The 27,714-nt window shown below is 42.4% G+C and overlaps 1 protein-coding gene across 37 annotated transcripts in view; it reads left to right on the forward strand.

Annotated features, from left to right (window-relative positions):
• The window catches only part of PTPN20 (protein tyrosine phosphatase non-receptor type 20), a 112,931-nt gene that overhangs the window by 65,993 nt on the left and 19,224 nt on the right, over window positions 1-27,714 (forward strand). For 27 of the 37 annotated variants that reach the window (XM_070265323.1, XM_070265395.1, XM_070265316.1 and 24 more), the window contains 2 exons: window positions 6,330-6,478; window positions 9,258-9,348. In XM_070265323.1, coding sequence (XP_070121424.1) covers window positions 6,330-6,478; window positions 9,258-9,348 — 240 coding nt within the window. Of the gene's footprint in view, window positions 1-6,329; window positions 6,479-9,257; window positions 9,349-17,343; window positions 17,463-27,714 lie in introns of all 37 variants that reach the window. The other 10 variants (XM_070265449.1, XM_070265437.1, XM_070265488.1 and 7 more) reach the window with 2 other exon arrangements.

The following is a 27,714-nucleotide window of genomic DNA, read 5'->3' on the forward strand; positions in this document are numbered from 1 at the left end:
TCTTCAATTATAATTGTGAATTTTTCTGTTTCTCCCTTCAGCGCTATCAGTTTTTACTTCATGTTATTTCAAAATTCTTTTAGGAGCATACACACTTAGCATTGTTATGTCTTCTCTGTGAATTGATCCCTGTTTCATTAGTAATGATCTTTTGTAAAAATAGATTTTATTTTTTAGAGCAGTTTTATGTTCACAGCAAAACTGAGTGGAAGGTACTGAGATTTCCCATGTGCCCCCTGCCCCACACATGCACGGCCTCCCCCACTGCCAGCATCCCCCACTGGAGGGGTATATTTGTGACACTTGGTGGGCCTGCGTGACACGTCTTCACTCGGAGCCCATGGTTTACATGAGGGCTCATGTTGGTGTTGTACATGCTGTGGGTTTGGACAAAATGTTGTGTAATGACATGTATCCACCATCATAGTGTCAAGCAGAATAGTTTCGCTGCCCTAGAATCCCTCTTGCCCTGCTTATTCATCCTTCCCTCGCCTGCTAATGACCTTTCTGTCCTTGGTAGCGTTCTCGGTCTGAAGGCTACTTTGTTGTCGAGATGTTCTCAGATGTTACTGTAGCCACTCCACTTTCTTTTGATGAGTGTTCCCATGGTATGTATTTTTCTATTCTTTTACTTTTAACTTGCCAGTGTTTTGTATGTAAAGTGGTTTCTCGAGGGCATTTTATAGTTGGGCCTTGCTTTTTCACCCAGTCTCCCAATCTCTGTCCTTTAATTGGTGTATGTAGACTGTTTGCATTTATATCTACCATCTTAGATTGAACTCGACCATCTTGCTAATTGTTTTCTATTTATTCCTTCTATTCTTTATCATTTTCCCCATTTTTCTGCCTTCTCTTGGATTATTTTGTGATTCCATTTTATGTTCCCAATTGGCTTATTATTTATACCTCTTTTTTTTCTGATGAAGAAGATTGGCCCTGAGTGAGCATCTATTGCCAATCTTCCTCTTTTTGCTTGAGGAATATCATCACTGAACTAACGTCTGTGCCAGTCTTCCTCTATTTTATATGGGACACTGCCACAGCATGGCTTGATGAGGGGTGCTAGCTCTGTGCCTGGGATCCGAACATGTGAACCCTGGGCCTCTGAAGCGGAAGGCATGAATTTAACTACTACGCCACTGGGCCGACCTCCTATATCTCTTTTAAAAATATTTTCTTAGGGCAGGCCCAGTGGCATAGTGGTTAAGTTTGCATGCTCCACTTCAGCAGCCTGGGGTTCGCCAGTTCGGATCCCAGGCATGGACCTACACACTGCTCATCAAGCCATGCTGTGGCGGCATCCCACATATGAAACAGAGGAAGATTGGCACAGATGTTAGCCCAGGGCCAGTCTTCTCAAGCAAAAAGAGGAAGAATGGCAATAGATATTAGCTCATGGCCAATCTTCCTCACCAAAAACAACAAGGAAAGAAAGAAAATGAAAAACCAAACAAGCGTTTTCTTGGTTATCCTAGGATTTACAATATGCATCTTTAATTTCTTACAGTATGTCTTTTCTATCTGCAAATAACATTATATCACTTCACATGTGGTGTGAGGACCTTATAGTGTCTTCCTAATTTCTCCTGACCATCTTTTGTGAAATTATTGCCAACATTTTAATTTTACATAATAAGCATGAAATGCGTATTCATTATTTTTGTTTTAGGTAGCCAGTTATTCTCCAGAGAAGTGAAATTAATAAAAAAGAGACTTTTATATTTAACTACATTTATGGAATATATTTGTTCTGCCTGAAGATCTTCCTTGAACATTTCTTGTAGTGCAAGTTTGCTGCTAATGAGCTCTCTCAGTATTTGTTTGTCTGTAGAAATGTTTATTTCTCCATTTTTTGGAAAGATGTTTTTGTTGGTTATAGGATTCTGGGTCGTCTTCTGTCTTGTGTTGTCTATGATGAGCTTTTGGCTCTGAGGCGGCTTGGTGCCTTTCATTCATTTTGGAAAATTCCCAGCCATTATCATTTCAAACATCTCTTCTGCCCAGTTCTGTCTCTCTCTTCTGTCTCGGGATTCCACTTACAGGAATGATGTGGTCTGTTTGATACTGGCCGGTAAGTAGCTTTGGGATGGTCTCTTCTGTGTCCCTCCCACTCCTACCCCCACTCTTTTCTCTCTTTCAGTTTGAGTAATGCCTAGTGACCTATTTTTAAGTTTTCTGATTCTGTTCTTGCCTACATCAAGCCTATTGAGCCCATTGATGGCATTATTTCCATTACAGTATTTTTCGTTTTTAGCATTTCTGCTTGATTCTTATGCTTTCCATCTCTCTGGTGAAATCCCCTATTTGTTCATGCATGTTGTCTACTATTTCCACTAAACTTTCAGCATCGCTTTTAGTTATTTTAAATTCATTGTCTGAGAGTTTTAACATTTATGTCATATCTCTGTCTACTTCTGTTGATTGCTTTGTCTCTTGACAGTTTTGTTTTATTTTTCCTTTGTCTTCCGTCTCTGTCACTGTATAGTTTTTTGGTTGCAGCCTGCAGATCTCATGTTCTGGAGACTGAGGTGGATAGGGATGGACGTGCCTCTTCCTTTGGGAGCTTCAGCGTGAGGAGCTGAGTCGGTTTGTGAGGATTGGACGGTTTGGGTTTTGGTGTTGCTGTGGTTGCTCTCAGTGCACTGCCAGCTTCACGTGCCTATGTTGTTACCTTGTGCTTGGAGTGGAAAAGGGCGTGCCGAGGGTTGACCTCGGTGTCTGCCCTTCCCCCTGCACTAGCTCCCCCCATTGTGCCTGCACCTCAGAGAAGGTTCCTCTCTGTGATCTTGTCCATTCCCCAGCAGTGGAGTGCTCTCATTTGTAATTTGGCTGCTTGCTAACGTGGTTGGGGGTGGGAATGGCATCCTCTGTTGTCCTTGTTCGCCCTGAGTCTCAGGCAGATGCTGTGTCCCTGGGTCTCAGTTATCCTGCCCTTTCTTCAGGGGTGGGGGATGTGTTATGGTCTGACCCCAGGATGCTTTCCTCCTCTCGCTATCTCCAGTGTTAGTGGGTCTTATCCTGTGTCTTGAGGGGATTAGAGTTTGCTGCCCTTTTCCCAACTTCCTATGCTTTTAATCCTTAGGGGAGAGAGGGAGAAAGGAGCCGGGCGGGCTTCATACCTTTCCTGCAGAAGCTGCTGCTCCCCTCTGCAAGCTTGCACCACGAGGGCGGAGTTCTTCAGTTCCTCCCCTTGTCTCCAGTTTCTCTCCTGAGCTTCTGATGCGGTCCTTCTGTGCATTAGCTTTTGTTTTTTAACCTCTTCTTCTCCTCATTGATGTATGTATCCATGTCTTTATCCAAGAACCAGTTCGTTTTCAACTGTCTGCTTTGTTTCTTGCAGTGTTTGATTTAATTATTAGCTCTATAATCATGTACTTTTGGCCTTATTTTCTTAGGCCTATAAACTTATTTTTCACCTCATTCTGTTGTTTTATCTCACTTTTTGAGATATTTTTATTATTGAAAATAATTCATATTCTTATTACTTCTTCCTACAGATGATGGAGCTACAATTTAGGTTATGTTTGACTCATAGTGTATTAAAAATGTTTTACGTATTATATTTCATTATTCTTCTTTTTCTGCATCTCATGTTTTATTTCCATCTTGTCAACTAACATGGATAGCTCTGCGTCTCTTGGATCTTTTTAACTGAATGTGAGTGAATTCTTCTTGACTCTTATTCCATTTGATTTGAGTCTAGTTCTCTTCCTTTATAAACTACACTTTGAGGGCTGGATTTGCCTGGGGACAATGACAAGTGTGCTGAATCGTTGGGGGAAAGGAGCAGAAAGCCCAAGGGGGTGTTTGTGTGGCAGATATTACAGATCATCTTACTCAAAGTCAATCACATCCTCCTCCTAGTGTGCCTGCCTGTATGGCCCAGGCGGGAAAAATAAAAATTATATTTCCTGGACATCCTTGTAGCTAGAGTGGGTTAGGCCAATCACATGCCCTTAGCTGAGACTTAAGTGTGTAGAGAAGCATCCATGTTGCTGGTACACACTGTCACAGGCATGGCGTTCCTGGTGCCTCATTATAGCTAAGGTGGTTCGTTAGTCCAGCCAACAGTTCTGGTGACTTTCTGATTCCTCCATGATTGCTAAAGTGATGTCATCCAGGAACCACTGGTTAGGGCAGTGGTGTCTAGCTCCCTCAGATTCCTCATTGCAGCAAAGGTAGCACTTTTCTTGGCAGACCATTCTGCTGTGTTATTTTGGGATCATAGTGGGGGAAGCACCTGCTCTTCAAACTTTCCCAGTGATGTTGTCAGCACCAAACAGCTAGATAAAATCCTTTTCTGTAAACTGGATTTCTGTAAAATTCCCTTTCTGTAATGATTGCTGTTATCTGTAGCCGAAGGCTGCCCTATACACCTTGCTGGAATTCTTGGACCAGGCCGCAATAAAAAGAAACCAAATTCAAAATGATGTTAACAGGAAAGAAATCTATTTTCTCCCGTATGGAAGTCCAGAGGCAGAAGTACTCCAGGTTCACTGTGATCAGTTGCTCAGTGATGTCATCAGGAACCTAGGTTCTTCATGTTTTTTCATATTTGCTATACTCAGCTCATTCCTTTTAGGGTCACAGTAGGGCTGATTCTGATAACCGGGGCCTTATGCTTCTGGGTTTATGTCAGGGCAGGGGTGGAGGTGAGAGAGAGGCTTGCTTCTCTTTCCCATGAGCCCTGGTAAACTTCTCCTTGCTTCCCATTGGCCCAAATCACCAACTATTGCTGAATTATTCACTGGCTGGGGAATTGCTGTAGAATAATCACAAATGGCTTTAACTACCCATGAGGGTAGAATCCATGATGGGGAGTCAACATCAGTGTCCATTACAGTCGTTCTAACTTTCCTTTCCTTTCATCTCTGCCTTCTCTCAGTGTTTTGTTCAGCAAGAGTGGAACACAGTGGAAAAGTTCTAAGGGTTTTCCTACTGGGGATCAGAAGTGATCGAAATGGCTTCTACTCTTGTGGGTAGTTCATGTCCTCTTCTGGCTTCCTAGACTTCCTCTCATATGAAGGTTGGAGATATTTGTGAGAAATGGTAGGATTTCTGTGACTGTCTCTCCCAACCAGTAGTCCCTCTGTCCCACCCCTACAGAGAGCTTTTGGGTATAGTAGGGTTCCAAGACAAGATGAGTTTCCCAGGGTCATGCAGAGTCTTGGGAACTTCCATCTCTTTGTTGTGCCTGTTCTTTTGCCTGATTGCTTCTCGCGTGTCTTTGCTGGTATTAACTCAATTTTTGTTGATATTATTTGGCTTTGGAAAGAGATTTTTGAGAACTGGTTTCACTCCAGCATTTCATCTCGAAAGTCTGAAATTTTTAAAATATTCTTTTAATAATGACTTCTAGATTTGTTACATTTTGGCCAGTGGACATGATCTGTAAAATTTCACATATTTGGAATCTAGACTGTCAACAACACCTAAAATATCATCATTTTAAAAAAAAAATTCCATGTGTGCTATTAAATAGAATGTATTGTCTTCTGTTATTATTGGTTATAAGTGTATAACTTTATATTGTTTTATATTATTTTATATGTGTCAATATATGCATTGTATATATCTATTTTTAAATCTTATTAATTACAGCATATAGATCCTCTCAGTCCTTGAAGTGTGTGTGTGATGTGTATGAGTGCATGTGTGTGTGTATGAGTGCCTGTGTGTGTATGAGTGCGTGTGTGTATGAGTGTGTGTGAGTGGTGAGTGTGTGTGTGTGTGTGAGTGCATGTGTGTGTATGAGTGCGTGTGTGTATGAGTGCGTATGTGTGTGTGTATGAGTGTGTGTATGAGTGCATGTGTGTATGAGTGTGTGTGTATGAGTGTGTGTGTGTGTATGAGTGCATATGTGTGTGTGTATGAGTGTGGGTGAGTGCTTGATCTGTTTTAGACTAAGTGTGTTCGACTCTCCACATGCTCTCATCTCAGACTGCAGGGACTTACAGACACCTGTCCCAGGGAGGGTGGCAGTTCTGGCTTTTCCTGCCCGAGTCTTGTGCACGCTCGCCGTGTCACAGTTCAGTACCTGTACCCAGTTCACATTATAAACAAGGCTTCTCAGTCTCCTGCTTCCCTTATATTTATAGCACTTGGCAGTTTTCTCAAGAATAGTGGGTTTTGTGTAATTTCAACGTACATAGTCATGATTTTTCCAAAACAGGGACACTTTTTTTCCAAAATAAGACTCCACCTCTAGAAAAATAAAGTTCCGTTAATCCTTAGATGGCTCTGCCTTTACTTAAGAGAATGCAACAACAAAAGTAAATCCTCCCTTCATGTATACAAGTAACTTACAGATGAATTTTTCTCTTTCTTAGGTGTAAAAATTGTTTCTGAGATGGAGCTAGCTGAGTTGGCTCAGGTTCGACCATTAGTGTCCAGTTTTGATGAGCAATCAACCATCAAGGAAACTTTTAAAATGCTCGAGGAGAAAAGAGCAGACAATGAAATCACCCAGGAATTCATGGTAAACATTTTGGTCTTAACAAAAGTCTGTATGTGATTTCTGTTCCCACATTATTACCAGAGGGTTTCTTTTATTTTTTTTTAGATTGAATACATTGTTTTTGTTTTTAAATATTAAATTTGTTTTTAAAGTAATAGGTGTGTGTATATAGTAAAAAAGTCAAGTAACATAAAAGGTTATAAAATGGAGTAAGTCTCTCTTTTTCTCCCTTGACTTCCTAGGCCCCCTTTCCACTATTAAGTTTGTCATGTAAACTTCCAGAAAAATTGTTGGCAGTACTTTACTCACTATTCTGCCCTTTCTTTGCTTTAAAAAATGTTTTTCCACATAAAAAGTAATTTCCAAATATATTATCAGGACATGGAACTCTATCCACTCACTTAAGTACGGCATGGCAGTTACTCACCTGCACAAAGGCCTTTCCTCCCTTAAGTGGCCACCTCTGACGGGCATCTCCAGTGTTCTAGGCTTTGCTATCGTCAACAGCAAGAAGGGTACCCCTCTTCACAGGCCTGTGTGCACGTGCCAGTCTTCTTTAGGACAAATTCCTGGGCAGACAACCAGTGTTTTGTGCTATCAAATTTTTGGATCTTTCCTCATCTCTTAAGTGACAAGTGACTTCTTGTTGGTGATCTAATTGGCTTTTCTTTCTTTGAGAACAAAGAAATAGCCTTCCTTATGTTTTTAAGCCTTTTGTATTTGTTTTCAGTGAACTGCTAGTTCCAAGTCTTTGCTCCATTTTCTGTTTATTCTTTTTCTTATCAATTAATAACTCTTTATATAATGAAGAAAGTACCCCTTTGATGTGTGTAATATATGGTGACTTTTTTCACTTTGTGCACACACATGTTTACTAAGAAGAAATAACTAATTTTTAGTGATCAAATATGGTAATCTTTTCTTTTGGGGCTTGAGGGTTTTGTGTCTCCTTTTGGAATGCCCCATTCATTCAAGGATCATAATAATTATTTCATGTGTTTTTAATAATACTTTCATGACTTTTTAATCTGTAAATCTTTGGTCCAGCTAGAAGTTAATTTGTTATAAGGTATTTGGTAGGACCCCGCATTATATAGCTGTCCAATTGTTCTAAGATCCTCTTCAAACTCCAGTGATGTCAAATGCCACTGAATCATATTCTGAAGCATGCATGTGTGTTAATTTATTCTTGGACTTTTCCCAGTGATTTGTTTATTCATGTTCTGGTACAAAATTCTTAATTAATGCGGGTTTATATTATCTTTTACCATCGTGTAAGACTAGTGTCCCCTCATTACTCTTCTTTTACAAAGTTATTCTGGTTCTTCCTACAGATGTTTTTTCCAGGTTAATTTTAGAATTGGTTTGCAGAGAGATTCAAAAGGTAAAAACCTGATCATATTATCCTACTGCTTAAACCTTCACTGACTTCTCATTCCACGTGGCAGTAGTTGCCAACATCTATTTAAAGACTGGTGGCGCCAAGCTGGCTGCCCAAGAGTTACTGAAGAGCTTTCAAAAAGAGGTGACTCGTGGCTTTATGCACACATTTTCTAGAAGAGTAGGACTGGGGGCATCTCACTTTCTTTGTATGTGAAACAAGGCCTTCCTAGGTAGCTTTAGTTTCCCTTTGGTCTAGATCATGTTCTCTGTGTCCTCGTTACCACATTATTGACCAGGCCCCTAGGAGGACATGTATGCCCCGCGCCTTTATTCCTGTCCTCCTACCTGGAGTGATACCCAGCCACCTTCGCTCTTCTTTCCTTCCACACACAGACTTTGGTGTTTCAAAACTTCTTTTGACTCAGGAGGGCCCAGTTCAGGTGTTGCCTCCTTTCTAGGGGCTCTCCTTCCCATCCCTTTAGGTACAGTATAGTGCTGTCATTTACACCAGTATCTCTGTATGTTGACCATGTCTGCCTCTCTCCCTGCTCCCTTAACTCCTTCAGGATGAGGCCATTTTCAGACTCATCTCTGTATTCCAATGTCTGGAACAGTGCCGAGTACATACTAAATGTTTGTTGAATTCACACTTGGTAAATAAATTTTTCTTTTCCTTCTTTCTTTCTTTCTTTTTTTTTTTTTGGAGAGGAAGATTTGCCCTGAGCTAACATTTGTTGCCAATCCTCCTCTTTTTTTGCTTGAGGAAGATTAGCCCTGAGCTAACATCTGTGCCAGTCTTCCTCTACTTTGTATGTGAGATGCCTCCATAGCATAGCTGATGAGTGGAGTAGGTCTGCACCTGGGATCTGAACCCATGAACCTGGGCTGCTAAAGCAGAGTGCACAGAACTTTAACCACTCAGCCACAGGCCAGACCTTAAAGAAATTTGTTTGAAAGGAAGAATTCTTTAATTGGTATCCTAGCTATAATTTCTTCATGGGGCAAGAAGTAAATTGTTAGACTGTTTATATTTTTTGTTTATATATTTTTGTTGCTATTATTTATTATTTTTCTTTATAAAATGATAGATTTAGGGATAGATCCTAAGAAGTAAATATTCAGTATTGGCTTTTTTTATGAAAAAGGAAAAATATTGAAGTTCAAGGGAAAAAGTATCTCCAGAGAATTTAACATTTCCTTATCAAGCAGCATGTTGACTGACATCTCAAATTTGAGCTATTTCATAGAGTACTTTCTAAATGCGGCTCTGACTTCTCCATTTACACAGCTTACTTAACATCAAGTCATGACATAAAGGGGTTTAAGGATCATGAACACTAACCAAAGGCAGGGTTTTTTCTTTTTCTTTGTCTTTTGTTATAGTAAGTACATGACTTATATTTCTTACCTTTTAAAGGCTTTAGAATTTAAGAACCTACCTGGTGAGTTCAACTCTGGGTCTGAACCACGCAACAGAGACAAAAACAGATACCGAGATGTTCTTCCATGTAAGCTAAAAATGGTTTTGATTATTTCCTGTTTACATTTGGGAAAAGATAAAAAGTGGGTTGTATGGCTTTTGGAATTAAAGCATTTTGACCTGTGACCGTGATGAGGCGCTCTGGGAGCTGGCAGCAGGTGGCCTGGGTGCATTCTTGGACATGGAGAATGTGGTGAAAGTCAAGGCTTCCGTTCCAGGTCCATCTTCCAGCCGCTGTCCCGGGGTTATTTACAGCGGTCCTCCAGCCTCCGTATGCGTTGCTGCTTCTCATGAACCATTTACACAGAAAGTCTGGTAGTCTGAGATAGCTGTCACTTTTGGTACCCCATGCGCTGACCGCCTTCTCTGGCTATTTTGCTTAGAAACACAGGCACAATTTGGGCTATTTATATCCTGTGTCCTGGACAGTCAAGCTGTTGATCTTCCCTCCAACAGGAGGTTGCCCTTTGCTTATCTCCAGAGGTCCCTACACCTTGCTATGCTGGGTGATGTCAGTGCCATGTCCCCCCTACCCTGCCCCAGTTATCACAGGATTTATCTGTCCCAGGCCGTCTGAAGAGCAGAAACAAAACACAACACCATCTTCATTTTAGGCAGGAAATCTCATTCTATGCCTCGCTCCTTTCAAAGCCAATTTTTTCCAAGTTTAATTACCGTTATTTTTCCTCCCACTTGACCTTCCACTCAGTTGTCCAAGCAGAAAACTTTGAGTCACCTGCAATATCCAAAAATGGCCACAAAGTCCTTTGATTCTACTTCCTTAGTACCTCTAGAATCTTCCCCCGTCTCTCAGTTCCCCTGCTGCTGACTGAGATTGAGCCAGTTTCATCTCTCAGCTGGTCTCTGTCCTCTTCGCTGCCTCCATTCCTGTCTGCTCACAGCACCTACTGAGAGGACGTTCCTCAAATGAAGTCAGAGCGCGTTACTCTGCTTTTAAAGCTCTTCTTGGCTTTCTGTGAGTGTTGTGGTAAGTTCTTTAGCATGGCATAGGTTTCACCTCTCCAGCCTCAGCTCTCCCACGGAACTTCCGGTTTCTGGAATTCATCATTCTCTTTCTCTCGTCTCCAGGCCCTTGAACCTGTGGTTCTTACAAGACCCATCCCTCCTCCCTTCTTTGCTGAGGCAGTTCCTGCTGTCTTTCAGAGACAGCTCGGTCGGACTTTCTTTGTTCTCTCAAAGCTAGCTTTGGCATTTCTCTGATGATTCCATACCATCTTATCACTCCCCTCCCTCACTTACCAAACTGTATTTTAATTATCTGTTTCCCTCGCTAGACTTTTTTGGGTTATCATAAAAGTCAGAGCAGAACACAGTGACTGCATCATTGGCTAAATACCTTTGTGTTTAGTTGGTTCATTCAGATCTAAAATAACTTTATGACTATAGAAGTGATGAGTACCTTCCCGTGATAGCGAGAATAACTTATCCTACTGTCTTCTGTGGGCGGAGTGTATGGAGCTGCATTGATGGCTATCCTGAAGTCAGGGTAATGAACCACTATTAGATATTTTAAGAGAGAACACCAACAATTTGGTGCACCTCCAAGAGGTCAAAGGTCTCAATTATGTAATTCCTGTCCGTACGTGTGCGGTGAGCCCTTAGGGAGACTGAGTGCAAACAGGCCTTTAAAATGCACCTCTCCAGATTGTAAGAAACTCGCTTTGGGATATGGGGTACGTTTAACATTTGATCTGGCTTGAACTTTTTATTCTGGGATAAGAAGACTGACAACTAAAGATATGCAAAGATGTGAAAAGGTAATGTTAAATGGTTAAGGAAAATCATGTAAAACTTTTTGTTTTTCTCTTAAAAGAAATCAACTATTATTCAACCAAGTGCTGTTTTAAAGTCAACTAATTTATCTACCTCATACCACATTCTAATTTAATCTAAAATAAGCCTACTTGATTGACAATAACAGAAAGTTTCTTTGATTTCTTCAATACACATTTCTTGAATGAATATAGAAGGTTCCTAAAGAATCACGTCAAGAAAGCCAGAGAAATAATTATTTTCCCTCCTCTTCAAATGCTGAAAACACTGAATGGGGGAATTCACACGTCTCAGGACGCTGCAAGTACAGGCAATCCTTCATGGCCCCAAGATGCACAGGGTTTAGTTACATAACACCAGTCCTTCAACAACACAATTCAGATTCCATAATCATGATATATTAACTGAATAATTGCATAAGGTACGAACTTCACTTCCAGCTCTTCAGTTCCTACATCGCTATGTAAATAACAGACGTGCTTCAGATCAGTGAGTAATCATGTCACCTCTTTTCACGTATGTCTGCAGGTGGTCACTCTCTGCCTGTTACACACACAGACAGCAAAGCATGTAGTTGTGCTGCTGCTTATCTTTCAGTGATAAACACACATAACAAAATGGATAATCAGAAGAAGGGATTGGCCAACAAAGATGAAATTGCAGAAAAGAAAGGAAAAGTGATAATGCTGGGAGTGAAATGCTAGTAGAGTGTAAATAGAGTTATAAAAGAACTACCTGACCAGGAAAAGGCTAACACTGCCACCATTCAAGAGATTCCAGAAATGAAGCCAGAAGAACTTGCTGAAGGGGAATTTATCGACATAGATGAGGGAAGTGTTTGTGACAGAAAGGATAAAGGTGTCCTACAGGAAGTGATGCTAGCAAAAAACTTCACATTAAAGGAACTCTTGGACCTGTTCCACAACATCCTAAGTGCAGAGGATAACATGGTGGAAACTGATCCAAACTTGGAAGGGAGTATGATAGGCATAGAGAAGATGCTCACTGTCTTGTGAGTTATACGATCAGAAAGAGGCAAACATTGTTCAAAGTACTCTTTTTTTTTTTTGAGGAAGATTAGCCCAGAGCTAACTACTGCTAATCCTCCTCTTTTGCTGATGAAGACTGGCCCTGAGCTAACATCTGTGCCCATCTTCCTCTATTTTATATGTGGGATGCCTACCACTGCATGGCTTTTGCCAAGCGGTGCCATGTCCGCACCCGGGATCTGAACTGGTGAACCCCAGGTCACCGAAAAGCAGAACGTGCAAACTTAACCACTGTGCCACTGGGCCAGCCCCCAAATTACTCTTGATAAGTTTTCTTTACAAATTAAGTGCTCTAATTCTCAGTGTTTCTAATGTTTTAAATTACAGTGCTCTAAATAAATATTAGTCTTGCCATTTTTCCACTTCTTTATACATTTATAACCAACAGTAAAAGGGTTTCTAATGTTTTAGCGAAAACTTTTAAGGGTTATGGAATAATGCTAACTTGTCCTATTGATTGTGAAGCTTTTGCACAGCTTTGGCTTGCACAGTTGTGTTTATAGCCCTGTACTACTGTGCAAAGTGAGAATGGGCCTCATGATGTAAGGCAGAGATTTTTCAGGTATAAAGACAATATCTTGCATTTCTAAAGCAATTTACAATTTACAAAACATTTTAAAATGAATAAATCTTAATAAAATCCCTCTGAAGTAGACCAGTCAGATATTGTTATTCCTATTTCACAGATGAGAGAATAAGCTCCCTGAATCAAGATACACTCAGAACTAACTAATAATGATGGTGACTGAGATTTCTATTAGTTTTCCACTTTTCAGAGCATGTTTACACATAACTCATTGAGTGCTCTCTATGGTCATGTAGGAGGGTAGAGCAGGTGGTAATATCTGACTTCAAGGATGCAAGTCAATAAGGAAAGGATAATCTTTCAAAAGTGGTTCTGGACAATTGCATATTCATATACCAAAAAATGAATTATATACCAAAAGAGGAGATGTGACCCTTACCTCACACCATATACAAAAATTAACTCAAAATAGAGGCCTAAATATGAGAGTTAAAGCTTAGGAGAAAATTTTAGTCTCTTTGGGTTTGGCAAAGTTTTTCTTAATAGGATACAAAATCCCAAACTATGAAAGAAAAAACAAATTGGCCTTCATCAAATTAAAAAATACATTGCTCTTCAAAGCACGCTTATGAAAATGAAAAGGTAAGCAACAAAATGGGAGAAAAATACATTCAAAACCTTTACCTGACAAAGGACTTGTATTTAGAATATATAAAGAATTCCTATAATTTGATGAAAGGACAAATAACCCAACAATAATTGAACAAAAGATTTGATGAGCCACTTCAACAAAGAAAATATATGGGTGACAAATATGTGAAAAGACACTCAACATCATTAATTAAGATAATGCAGATTAACACTATAATAAGATATTATTCCAAACCCACTACTGAAAGAGAGTTTAACACTTTTTTTTCCCCCAAGGAAGATTAGCCCTGAGTTAATGTCTGCCACCAATCCTCCTCTTTTTGCTGAGGAAGATTGGCCCTGAGCTAACATCTGTATCCATCTTCCTCTATTTTATATGTGGAACACCTGCCACAGCATGGCTTGATAAGCCGTGTGTAGGTCTGTGCCCAGGATCTGAACTGGTGAACCACGGGCTGCTGAACTGGAGGACGCGAACTTACCCACTACACCTCTGGGCCAGCCCCAGTTTAACGCTTTCTTATAAGATTAAGCATATACCTACTACATGACTCAACCCTGTGTATTTACCTAAGAGAAATTGAAGCATATGTCTTCATGAAAAGTTTATATGATTGTGTGTATCAGTTTCATTTGCTGTAGTCAAAAACTGAAAACAACCTAGTGTCTATCAATAGGAGAGTGGATGAACAAATTGTGGCAAGCCCTCATAATGGAATACTTGTCTTGTAGTGTCGCTAAGTTGATTCCGACTCCTAGCGACCCTACGTGTAACAGAGCAGAACCCTGCCTGGTCTGTTTTGCACCATCATCTTGTCTTCCAGTGCCATATCAGGCCATGCTCTGCTGCTATTCATAGGGTTTTCGTGGCCAGTTTTTTGGAAGTGAGTGGCTAGGTCTTTCCTCCTGGAATGGAATACTACTCAGCAATAAAAAATAGCAAACTAATGATACATTCAAAAACATGGATGAATCTCGAAATGATTATGTGGAGTGAAAAAAGCTAATCAAAAAAGTATATACTCTACATTATAGACTGAATTGTGTCCCCCAAAATTCATATGTTGAAGTCCTAACCTCCAGGACCTCATAAAGTGACTGTGTTTGGAGACAGGGCCTCTAGAGAGGCAATTAAGATAAAACGAGGCCCTTTGGTTAGGCCCTGATCCGATCTGATCTGGCTCGTATTCTTATACGGAAAGGAGATTAGGACACTCACAGGACATCAGGGGTGCATGGGCACAGAGAAAAAGTGAGGCCACCTGAGGACATAGCAGGAAGGCAGCCCTCTGCAAGCCAAGGAGAGCGGCCTCAGAAGAAACCACACCTGCCGACACGTGGATCTTAGACTTCCGGCCTCCAGAACTGTGAAGATGAACTTCTGTTTAAACCACACACAGCCTGTGGTATTTTGTTGTAGGAGCCCTAGCAAACTGATACGCTGTATCCTTCCATTTATGGAAAATTCTAGAAAATTCACACCAATTCGTATTGACATAAGTTTATCAGTGGTTACCTTGAGGGCAGGAGTGGAGCAAGAAGGAGATTACCGAGGGGCAAGACGACATTTTAGCCGTGACGGAGATGTTCACTTACCCTATTGTAGTGATGGTTTCATGGGTGTGCATGTGTGACAATTGTACCTCAGTGCACTGTTACAGAAGGTGGTTTGTGAGTGAGTGCAAAAGGTATATTACACTTTTTATATTTTGTACAGTTTACCATTATAATACAGACGGCTGAAAAACACCAGCTCTCTAAGGGAGAGATTCAGCAAGCGTCCACACTTTAGTGAGCTCGCTGTTTGTTTCTATCATTACCACCACCGCCAATGATAAGAACAGTAACAACAGTAGTCGTGGCTGTAGTGATCTGTTTGTGGGTGCCCAGCACTGATCCTGGTCCTTCACAGGTAGTCACTCATCTAACCCTCACCACAACCCTGTGATGTTGGTACCCTTAGTATCTTTGTTTTACAAAAAGAATTAGAGAGATTAATTACTTTCCCTATAGTCACACTGCAAATAGCAAAGAGATCCGGGGTTCCAACCTAGGCCTAACCACAGGCAGTACTGCTTCTCCACACGCATTCTGTCTCCACACTGTCAGTACGTGTTCCTGTGCTGTGTCTTCTTTTCAATTTCAAGAAACCATTTTTAGCGCTTAATAATAGGTTCTTGGTCATTCTTTGTATAGAGATAGGACTATATTTTGCAAGGCTTGCCGCTCTCCTGTTTTCTTTTCTTTCCATCGTCCCTTAATTTCAGGTCTCTCTTCTGATTGATTGGTGGTTTGGTTAGAGATGGGCCAAGTAGTATATAGTCTCAAACTCTGCCCATCTGCAGCTCTCTCTCCTTTATTTTTTATCCTGATAAATAAAATGAATATCTTTGCGGATTTTAGGATTGTGGGATTTCAGTCCGCTTCTCCCAGTTTTCTCTGGGTGCAGCTTCAGTGTGCTCCAGCTTCCAGGGTTTTAGATGAGAAATATAGTGGTAATCTGACTCCTTTTATAAGAAACGTATTCCTTCACTATGAAACCTTATAACGTTTTTGGTCTTTCCTGGGTTCAGGAGTGTTACCAGGTGTGTTGCGTTTCATCAGTCTTGCCTAGAGCTCGCAGAAGCTGTCAGTCTGCAGCCGCCATCCATCTTCCTTCAGCTGGAGGAGAGTGTCTTCAGTTGTTTACTAACTGCTCTTCCTCAAGCTACTCCTTTTTCTTTTCCTGGAGCTCCTGTGATGTATAGGGTTGGTCTCTTCAGTCTGTCCTCTAAGACTTTCATCTTTTTTCTGATTATTTCTTCTGCCTCTTTGTAGGTTTGCATGTACTTTCTCTCTATCCCTAGTTTTTATTTTTGTCTTCTTTCTTTCACTCGGTCTTCTAGGGAACTGATTTAAGTTTCAAGAAAGACCTCCCTCCTTCGCATCATTTACTAAAACTTTTAGCTTGTGCGATGATTAATTTTATATGGCAACCTGGCGAGGCCACAAAACCCAATAGTTGGTCAAGCACTAGTCTAGATGTTGCTGTGAAGGTATTTTCAGGTGTGATTAACCTTTAAATCAGTCAACTTTGAGTAAAACAGATGATCCTCGGGGCTGGCCCCGTGGCCGAGTGGTTAAGTTCGCGCGCTCCGCTGCAGGCGGCCCAGTGTTTCGTTGGTTCGAATCCTGGGCGCGGACATGGCACTGCTCATCAAACCACGCTGAGGCAGCGTCCCACATACCACAACTAGAAGAACCCACAACAAAGAATATACAACTATGTACCGGGGGGCTTTGGGGAGAAAAAGGAAAAAATAAAATCTTTAAAAAAAAAAACAAAAAAAAAAACAGATGATCCTCCATAATGTGGATGAGCTTCACCTAATCAGTGGAAGGCCTTAAGAGAAAAAGATTGAGGTCCCCAAGGAAGAAGCCATTCTGCCTCCAGACTGCCTTTGGATGTAAGACTGCAACATTAGCTCCTCTCTGGATCTCCAGCCTGACAGCCTGCCCTGCAAATTTCAGGCTGGCTAGGCCCTGCAGTCGTGTGAGCCACTTCATTAAAATAAATCCCTCATTGTATATATACAGCCTAGTATTCTATTTCTCTAGAGAACATGGACTAATACAAATTTTGGTACCTAGAATGGTTCTAGAGGAATAGAATCTTAATAATGAGTTTTATGAATTGGTTCGCTAATCTGATACAATTTAAAGGCATTAATGACTGTTTCTGGTAGTAGAGAGAGCACGGGTAATCCATGGTGCGATATAGCAATAGAGACACAAAATCTCACTGTTGGCTGTTCACTCAAATACTTATCAGAAGCAAGGCTCTGGATGACTGTGTATTTGATGACTTAAAATATTTTTGTCAAACTGATAAGTATAATGAGATTGTCTGGTTGCTCCTGATTGCACTGGACAAAGTAGTCAAAGAAAGGATGATCTCAGGGATTAGAATTTCCAGCTCAAGCACCACCTTAATGACCTAAATGTTTCTATATCTGCCCTGAAGGGAACTATTATCTCCTGCAGCCACGGAGATGAGACTGTTGAAAAGCAAACGGAGCATTTCATCCTGCAGATGGCTGAATTACAATACAAATGGAATTCCCAACCTTCCCAACTTTGCTGGTAAAGTGAGGGCTTTGACTGAGAAGGAATGGGATCCTGAAAATTGGATTGGAAATATATGGGAAGACCCTGATGAAGATGGGCACGTCAAACCCCTAAACCCTGAAGAGTCTTCCTTGCTAATGCTACTGACACTGGCACTAATCTGACACTAACTCCAGGAGACCCAGAGCGTCCACTGCAGTCCAGCAGTTAGAGTGGTGCTTATGGAGGTCAGATAATCAATGGAGTTTTAGCTGAGGTCCATTTCACGGTGGGTCCAGTGAGTCTGGAACCACTGTGGTTGTTTCCTCAGTTCTGGAATGCATAATTGGCATAGACATACTCAGCACCTGGCAGAATCCCCATGTGGGTTCCCTGACCTGTGGAGTGGGGACTGTTATGGTGGAAAAGGCCAAGTGTGAGCCATGAGATCTGCTTCTACCTGGGAAAATAGTAAACTAAAAGCAATCCTGCCTTCCTGGAGAGAATGAGGAGAGATTAGTGCCACCGTCAAGGCCTTAAATGATGCAGGGCTGGTGATTCCGATCAATGCCCCACTCAGCTCACCTCTTTGACCTGTGCAGAAAACAAGTGGATCTGGGAGATGACTGTGGAGTATTGTAACCTTGAGCAGGTGGTAACTCCAATTGAAACTGCTGTAGCAGATGTGATTTCATTGCTTTAGAAAATTAACACATCCCCAGGTACCTGGTGTGTACCTACTGATCTGGCAAATGCTTTTTCTCCTCACCTGTTAGTAAAGCCCACCAGAAGCAGTTTGCTTTCAGCTGGCAAGGCCAGCAGTACACTTTTACTGTCCTACCTCAAGGATACAGCAACTGTCCAGCCCTGTGTCATAGTTCTCAGGGATCTCGATCACCTTTCCCTTACTTAAGACATCACACTGGTCCATTATACTGATGACATTATGCTGATTGAACTTAGTGAGCAAGAAGTAACAACTAACTATTCTAGACTTACTAGTCAGACCTTTGTGTGTCAGAGGGTGGGAAATGACTCAACAAAAGTCAGTGGCTTCTATCTCAGTGAAATTTCTAGAGGTCCAGTGGTGTGGAGGATGTCAAAATAATCCCTTGTAAGGTGAAGGATTAGATTTTGCACCTGGCGCCTCCTGCAGAGAGAGGCAGGATGCCTAGTGGGCGTCTTTGGAGTTTGGAGGCAGCGTGTTCCTCATTCGGGTGTGCTGCTCTGGGCCATTTTCCGAGAGACTCAAAGCTGCTGGTTTTGTGTGGGGCCCAAAACAGGAGAAAGTTCTGTGCCAGGCCCAGGCTGCTGTGCAAGCTGCTCTGCCACTAGGGCCCTAGGATCCAGTGGAAGCGGTGTCAGTGGGAGATAGGATACTGTTCGGAGCCTTTGGCAGGCGCCTGTAGGCGCATTGCAACTCAGGACCATGGGATTTGGGGGCAAAGCCCTGACAATCTCTTCATACAACTACTCTTCTTTTGCGAAATAGCTTTTGACCTGCTGCTGGGCCTCAGTAGAGACTGAACACTTAACCACGTGTCGGTGTCGCAATCCAACATACACATCAGGATAGATGCGGAGAGGGCTGATGGCCACTCTGAGTTTATTATAACCAGCGTTTCAATATATACATGGCTTACAGCTGTTAAACATACACAGGTGTTCTGGATGAAGTAATTAGTGAATGCCAAGAATTCTTAGTGATTTCTCAAGGAGCCCTCTCTTGGCCTCTGTTTTGATATTATCATGTTATTGCTGTGCTCGTATATTTTTATCTTGGAGCAGGCAAGGTCTCTTAGGCAACGGTCCCTCCTGCTCCCGATATCGATATCGTTTCTCCATCTGTGCCCCCGGGCAGCCGATGCCTGTCTTAGGTTGCCTCCCCCTGGAGGTCTTACCCATCATTGGCTAACTGGCCTCCTCACCTCCGGGTCACAGTTTGTTGGCAAGCCTTTTCCAGTGGTTATTAACCCTTCCTGCATCAGGGGTGGCTGCATTTCCCCCTTTTTTGTTTTTTAAAGCAAGGAAGGCATCATGTCGTGCTGAGGCCAGAAGGCCCATCATAACCAATGCTTGCTCTTATTGCCTTTGTTGTTTTTTCAGGGAGCACAGCAGACGTAAAACATAAACTGTTAACATGGATAATATCAAAATCACACCAGCATTAACAAATATGCATAAATTGAGGCCCGAGAACCAATTGGAGGGCTCTAGCCAGTGTAACCCATTTTCAGTGTCTTGAAATATTTTTTGAGAGAACACCTTAGGTACTTCTTGTAACTGCCTCTCTAACTGAGCTTGTAGCCCAGTGATGTTATTGGCCAGGGAGGTATTAAATGCCCCCTGTAAATGTTTTTTTATTTCTTGCCAAGATGTCAGTGAGCTATTATACTGTAGGGGGGTAACGCATTGCATGGTAAATTGCCAGTCACATTTTAGTTTCATACGCATATATAATGCATTTTGCTGCTCTCCCAGCCACTCTACTGCTGCCTCTAATGCCTGCAATCCTGACATTAGCCCTTTATCAATATCCACCTGTGTCTGTAATTCTTGAGTGACATTTACCAAGACGGACTCCACCTTATGGGCTGTTTGAACACTGTTAACCAAGGCAGTAGTAGCTGTAGTGGCTGATGCCATGATAATCACCGTGGACACAATGAATGCAATTAGCGTAGCCAAAAACCGATTAGGGCATAATTTTCTCATGGACTCAAGGAGGATATGTAGAGCATGCTCTTCAGACCATGTCTGATTTAGAGAAACAGGTAACCAAATATATGCTCTTCTTTTAACACCATTACATAGGCCACATTCAATGAGGTTACATTATAATGTGTTAAACAATCAGAATACCAATATGGGGGAGAAATATTAACCACATACATACCAGAAGATTCTTGGATAGCAGGGACACTGTTTGCCCATAATAACACAAGGATGGGTGGTACAAATCCTAACGGTATCAGAAACATTTTTGACCAGTGTTAGTAAATAATTGCCAGTTTCATTCCCATACTTGCCATGGGACAATTGTCGTGATATAAAAGGCAACCCGATCCTCCATATTCCTTTGTGAGGGGGCTGCACGCTGTCTCATTGTGAGATAGTTGTAAAAGGGGTGCAGATAGGCTGAGTTCGCTCCATGTTATAGGTTTCTGACTTGATCTATTGAAGGCCCAAGTATGATTGTCACTCAAAAGATGTCCATGAGGTCCCTAATCCAGCACGTTGGCCCCAAAGATGTTGCCCCGCCTTGGATATGCTGTATGGCAAGGGGACAACTGTACTGAGTAACGTTTGTAACGCCAATCAGTTTTTGGATGGCAAATTGGGATGGAAGGAACTTGTATGACATTACTTTTGTCTTCGTAAGATGTTGATATAGCAGTGATGTATGTCAGATTGGCTGCCTGTTGTCCTTTCTTAGGTTGGTAATACAAATACATTTGTTCCTGAAAGGCGACACATGTTGTGCTTTTGTTTTAATAAACCATACAAAAAGGTGAATTGTTAGCATACATCACCAGAGGTTCTTCTTCCTTTTGGTGCAGGCCTGTATGTTGTTGTCGGGGTACCCCGGTTCCTCCTGTCCAATCAGAATCGTTAGAGGACAAAGGGGGATTGGCATGCCACCAAGTAACCGGAGTAGAGAGAGGAGGATTAGGAATAAAGGCCCAATATGTGAGATTCTCATGCTCTGAAATCACCTCAACATGCATTAGAGAGGAAAAGAGGAAAAAGAAAAAAACTGATTTACTTATCCGTTTGTCCATTTTCTGGTTATTCCAGAGCAGGCCGTGTGCATTTTGATGGAATGCACTCAATGCCTTTATCTGTCAAAACACAAAGAGCTCCTCTCTTCCCACATTTAACCATAAAAGGGCCCTCCCAGATAGCCGTATAAGGACGTTTTAATCCACACTTTGCCAAGATATTGTGTCAAAACAGATGTGTGTAATGTGGCCTTTGTTGGGCCATATGGTTCTGAGTTTGACCCATATATCTTTCTGCAGCTGATGTGCCATCCTCTGGTTGATTAAAAAAATTTAAAGTAAATAAGGCGAGATTGAGAATACCTTGCAGATCATTCTTATAATACTCATTTCCCCCTTTCATTTTTTGTAAAGCAGCCTTCAGCGTTCTATGACATCGCTCAGTAATAGCTTGTCCCGTAGAATTATAGGGGATGCCAGTTTTATGGATAATATTCCAATTTGCACAAAATTGGCGGAAAATTTGCGCTGAGAACTCGGTACCATTATCAGTTTTAATGCATGTAGGAGACCCCATGAAAGCAAATATAGCAAGCCAATGACGAATGACTTGTTTAGCGCTATTTTTTGTATGTGCTGATGCGAAAAGAAATCGAGAGTGAGTATCAACAGAAGGGATAATATACTTGAAACATCCAAAAGGCGGAAATATTGTTGTGTCCATTTGCCAGAGATCATTGCTGTATAGTCCACGAAGGTTAACCCCATAGCAGCAAAGGGAGAGGTGGCTAGGGAAGATTGTTGACAGGCTGGGCAACCAGCAATGATTTGTGCAGCCTGTCGTTTTGTTAAGTGAAAGCGCGAGGGCAGGGCTGGAGCATTGCAATGATGTAAGGCGTGAAACGAACGTGCTGCTGTAAACAGGACAGTCAAGTGAAACATTGGCTACAGCAGAATCAACAATAGCATTCCCTTGAGATAAAGGACCAGGAAGAGGAGGGTGAGAGCGTATGTGTGCAATAAAGCAGGAATGAGTACGCTGGGACAATAATTGCTTGATTTTCAGAAAATGAGTGAAAATATCTTGTGTGGTTTGATGAAAGTTTAAAACGGAGGGCAAAAGCAGGACAGCATTAGCTACATAAGCAGAATCCGTAAGAATATTCAAACGAACAGAAGGAAAGGTGCACAGCTGCCAATTCTGGAATTTGAGTAGTTGAATGTCGGTGAGAGACTTTGGTCTGCCAGTCTATTAGCAAACCAAGCTATACCGGCTTTTCTGGTTTTTCCGGAGTCGTCGAAGAACATGGTTAAGGCCTCAGGAATAGGTTGGGAAGAGATAACCGAGGAGATGATCAAATTGAGAAGATGTGCAAGGTAAAAAAAATGGTCTGAGGGTCAGCACCTCGCGATTGTAAACACCGCAAACGTCCCCTTTGAATAACCTCTGCTATTCCATCAAAATATGTATAGAGTAGCTTAGCTGGTGTGTGGGGCAAGTATATCCACTCCAAGCATTTTATAACCTTGCCCACTTTTTGAAAGATGATAACAGTAGGACTCTTAGGTGTGTTTATCACATAAAGGCATAAGGGAATTTCTGGATCAAAGCAATTTAAAAATTGGGAGGTTAGAGCCTTGTTTACTAGGCTTAGTTCTTGTTTTGCCTCAGGGATAAGAGTGCGCGTAGAAGAGGCAGAAGAGCCACCATGTAGCAAGGAAAACAAGTGACTCAGAGAATGTGTCGGGATGCCAAGAAAAGGACGTATCCAACTGATATTTCCTAAAACCTGTTGCAATGTAACTAATATTAAAGTATTGGGTATGGAAATAGAGGGAATGCATGGCTTTGCCAGGTGTCTATCAATCATCAATCCTAGAAATTTCCAGGGGGAGGTAAACTGTACCTTATCTTGAGCCATAAGCAGGCCTTTGCCTTTGAGCAATTCAATTAATTGTTGGTATGCTGTTAATGAAAAAATTTTAGTTGGCGCTGCTAATAAAATATCATCCATATAATGGTAAAGTTGTATAGTAGGGTATTTGCTTCGAAAAGTTAATAACACATCTCCTACTGATTGTTGGCATATAGTAGGACTGTTTTTCATGCCCTGAGGCAAGACCTTCCACAGATATCTCTGGGGGACCTCTTGATTGTTATAAACTGGGACAGTGAATGCGAGCTGTTCCCTATCAGCGGCGCACAAAGGTAGAGAAAAGAAACAGTCTCTAATGTCAATAACAACAATTTGCCAATTCTCAGGTATTAAAGAAGGGTTTGGCAATCCCTTCTGTAAAGCCCCCATAGGTTGCATGACAGCATTAATTACCCTTAAGTCCTGGAATAATCTCCATTTTTCAGATTTCTTTTTTATCACAAATACTGGGGTGTTTGAGGGTACAACATGGCCTAATTTTAGTTGCTCCTGTACTAGCATCTTTAAAGCCTGTAATTTTTCTTTTGGAAGGGGCCACTGATCTATCCATACAGGCTTGGTAGTTTTCCATTGAATAGGTATGGGAGGAATGTTAACATCAGCGGCCCCTAGGAAAAAGGCTTAACGTTTAGAGATGGTTTCCATTGAGAAGGCAAATCTCACCCCTGTCAACGAAAAGAATCCATAACCAATCTATAAATGAAAATTTGGGTGAGTTTATTCTGAGCTTAAATCTGAGGATTATAACCCGGGAGAGTCTTTCCACAAAGGAACAGAGCACTCCAAAGAAGTGGGGGTATACAGGGTGGTTATATACCCTCAAAGAGTATGTTTCACATATGATTGAAATGTCCCTTTTACAATAGTCAGGAGGCTGCTCTGTCGGCACAGCCATTGATGGAAATGGCAGATAGGTCTGCTGTCTCAGTGAACCCCGCAGGCTGGCAAGTCTGTTGCCTCGAGCTGGGCGGTCACAGATGAGCGCTGCAATCAGTTCCCAGCCTAAAGAAAGATGCTTAATCTTTAAGGAGATGCCAACGTTGGGAGGGGGAGGGAAGTTGCACCTTTATCTCAAAATGTCTAAGCAGATATACAATGCATGCTCAATGGCCACAGTCAGGCCCTTTTGGAAAAACAAAGTCAGGCCGAATTAGGTTTATACTAAATGGCTTCCTCATATACTCCAATATATCCTATTGCTTGCCATTTTTATTTGTCACCCCCATAGGGAGTATGGAGTTGGAAGAACGTAGGGTGTAATTAAGGCAATTCTGTTTTCAGGTCCTCTGACTTTGAGTACGTGATCACTTCCCTCATGCGTCATAAGCCCTCCTACACCTTGTACAGATGCAGAGGTTTGCTTTTTAGGCCAATGGGGAGGCCAAGTGGGCAAGGCTATAAAGCACTGTCGCCAGTGTGGCCGAAGTCACTGGCCCCCCTCTTGGCAGCGGAGCTCCCCAAACTTCGTTTTTTGGGGCACTGGGGAGTGTGCCCCGTTTCGAGTTTCCCGACGCCAAGTCATGGTTGATTAGATTACCATCTACATTAATTTTAGAGCAATGTTGATTCACCCAGTGGAATCCCCTTCAGCACCGAGGCCATGGTTTAGAAGGCGGCTTTTTAATATCGGCTGGCCCTCCTTCACCAGGGATGTCTTTTGGACCGGACTTGCACTGTTTTGCACGGTGTCCAGGTCTTCCGCACTTAAAACAGGCATTATCAGAAAGCACCTTTGGGCAGCTGCGAAAACGCTGCTGCCATTACTTTGGCCACATGACTATGAGTTCCTACTTCCTCCAGCATATCCCCTAAGGTGTGAGTTCGCCCTTTAAGGTGAGACATAGCAGACTGGCAATCAGCATTAGCATTTTCAAAGTCTATTTTCAACAGCATAATTTGAGCCGCTTCAGGATGAGCTGTTTGTCTCTCAATTGCCTGATGGAGACGGTCAATAAATTCTATGTATGGCTCGTTTGGCCCTTGTCGGACATTCACAAAGGAATTGGTGGCTTTGTCTGCCCCTGAAGGGGGAATTGCCTTCTGGGCTGCTAATGCCACCTCTGAACATTGTCTATGCAACATTCCATTTGCCTCAGCCTGTGCTTGAGGCGTCGCATATTGGCCGACCCCCTGTAACATGTCGGCACTGATTGGGAGAGGGGGGTTTAAAGATAGATTATCCATAGATCGGGATACAGATATCTCGTTATACTCAGACCTGAAAAGAGTATATTCAGCATGCGACAAAAGAGTCTTTGCGAGCAAAAGCCAATCACAGGGTAGCATACTATAACTGGCTCCCAGTGCTTCTATCATCCCGACAGTGAAAGGTGACTGCACTCCATTCTCTCTAATGCTCTTTTTCAGCTCCTTAAACACCCCAAAAAGAAGGGATTCATGTTCTATTCACCCATGATTGACCATCACGGGGAAGGCACAGGAAAAAACATCAGGATCTCCACGATTTAATCCTTCCCCAAGGCAATTATGAACCACACTGTACTGCCTGGAATCAACATACGGGGCTGGTGGAGTACAAGGAGGAGCAGTAGGCAAGACAGGAGGGTTCTTGAAGGTGAAACACCTCTCTAAAGGAGGGGGGAATGGTAAATTGTCATCGTCTGAGGACGTTTGTTCAAAATTTGTCTGAGACTTACTAATGGCCTTCTTAAAAGAGTCTCTTAGTGGCGAGCAAGGCGGAGGAGGCAGTGGCGGCGCCTCCTCAGCTTTGCCTGAAGGGCACTTGGGTGAAGAGGCTGATTTTTCCTCATCCGATAGATCCGACGAAGGGAACAGCGCAGTACGTGCTGTTCCCCAAGTCGTTAAGATATGTACATCCTTTAAAAGACCATGCTCAAAGCGAGACTTTAGTGCCTTGCCAGCCCTTTCCCACAACTCAATGTCCAAGGTTCCATCCTCAGGGAACCAGGGGCAATGTGTAGATATTGCAATATCCTCTGTAACTCGGCGGGAGAAACCAAAACTGAACTCGAGGCGTGAGCAGGGGACAAGTAAGGTATTAATATCAACTGAGCTATCCTCATAAAAGCTTCTATCACATAATAAGTAGATAAACGGATCATGATTTTTATTTCACCTTGATAGTCAGCATCAATTACCCTGGGAATGATGATTAAGCCCTTCAAAGCTGAACTAGAGCATCCCATTAATAACCCAAAATATCCTGATTGTAAAGGTCCCCATACATTGGTAGGAACAAGAAAGGTTTCATCAGCACAATCTATGACACTGTCTCTGAAGCCATGAGATCCACTTCGGCACTTCCTGACAAGGCCGCCACTAAATCATTCACATAGAGTTAGCCTGCTGATTGAGAGCTCCCCAAATTTGGTTTTTCGGGGCACTGTGGAGTGTGCCCCTTTCGAGCTTCCCGATGCCAAGTCACGGTTGCTTAGAGATATTGCCAGCAATATCCTCTGTGACTCGGCGGGAGAAACCGAAACTGAAATCGCCTTCAGCAGCCGCTGAAGTGTCTTAAAGTATAATTTCTGCTGAGTCGCCAATTGTTGGCCCATCATTCTCACGGCGGACCGCCGAAAGGCAGTTGAAATTCCCCCATATTGTTACTCACGAATAATGCCGCCGAACTTGGATCACATTGGGGTCACCATATGTTGGTGTCGCAATCCAATGTACACATCAGGATAGATGCGGAGAGGGCTGATGGCCACTCTGAGTTTATTATAACCAGCGTTTCAATATATACATAGCTTACAGCTGTTAAACATACACAGGTGTCCTGGATGAAGTAATTAGCAAATGTCAAGAATTCTTAGTGATTTCTCAAGGAGCCCTCTCTTGGCCTCTGTTTTGATATTATCATGTTATTGCTGTGCTCGTATATTTTTATCTTGGAGCAGGCAAGGTCTCTTAGGCAACGGTCCCTCCTGCTCCCGATATCGATATCGTTTCTCCATCTGTGCCCCCGGGCAGCCGATGCCTGTTTTAGGTTGCCTCCGCCTGGAAGTCTTACCCGTCATTGGCTAACTGGCCTTCTCACCTCCGGGTCACAGTTTGTTGGCAAGCCTTTTCCAGTGGTTATTAACCCTTCCTGCGTCAGAGGCGGCTACACCATGGGCCATCAAGACAGAAAGTTGGGTATGCACAGCAGTGCTCCCTCATCAAATGGAAGTGATATATTCAAGGCTGGGCTTGAGCAGGCTCTGAAGGCTCAAGTAAGTTACATGAGGTGGTCAAAATGCCCATGGTCAACTCTCCTGCTGCATTGCCTTGTCTTTCCCAGCGCCTGTGGCCTCGTGAGGAGTTCCCCATAATCCCTTGACTGAGGAAGAGAAGACTGGGACCCGGTTTCCAGATGGTTCTGCACAGTATGCACGCACCGCCTGGAAGTGGACAGCAGCAGCCCTACAGCCCTTTCTGGGACACCCCTGGAGGACAGTGGAGAAGGAACATCCTCCCAGCTGGTAGAATTTTGAGCAGTGCACTTGGTTGCTTGTTTTGCTTGGAAGGAGAAGTGGCCAGAGGTACAAATCTGTACCAATTCATGGGCTGTGGCCAGTGGCTTAGCTGGATGGCCAGGGTCTTAGAAGGAATATGATTGGAAAGTCGATCACAAGGAGATCTGGGGAAGAGATATGTGGATAGACC

Source organism: Equus caballus, chromosome 1, assembly GCF_041296265.1.
Source record: "Equus caballus isolate H_3958 breed thoroughbred chromosome 1, TB-T2T, whole genome shotgun sequence".
NCBI classification, from domain to species: domain Eukaryota; kingdom Metazoa; phylum Chordata; class Mammalia; order Perissodactyla; family Equidae; genus Equus; species Equus caballus.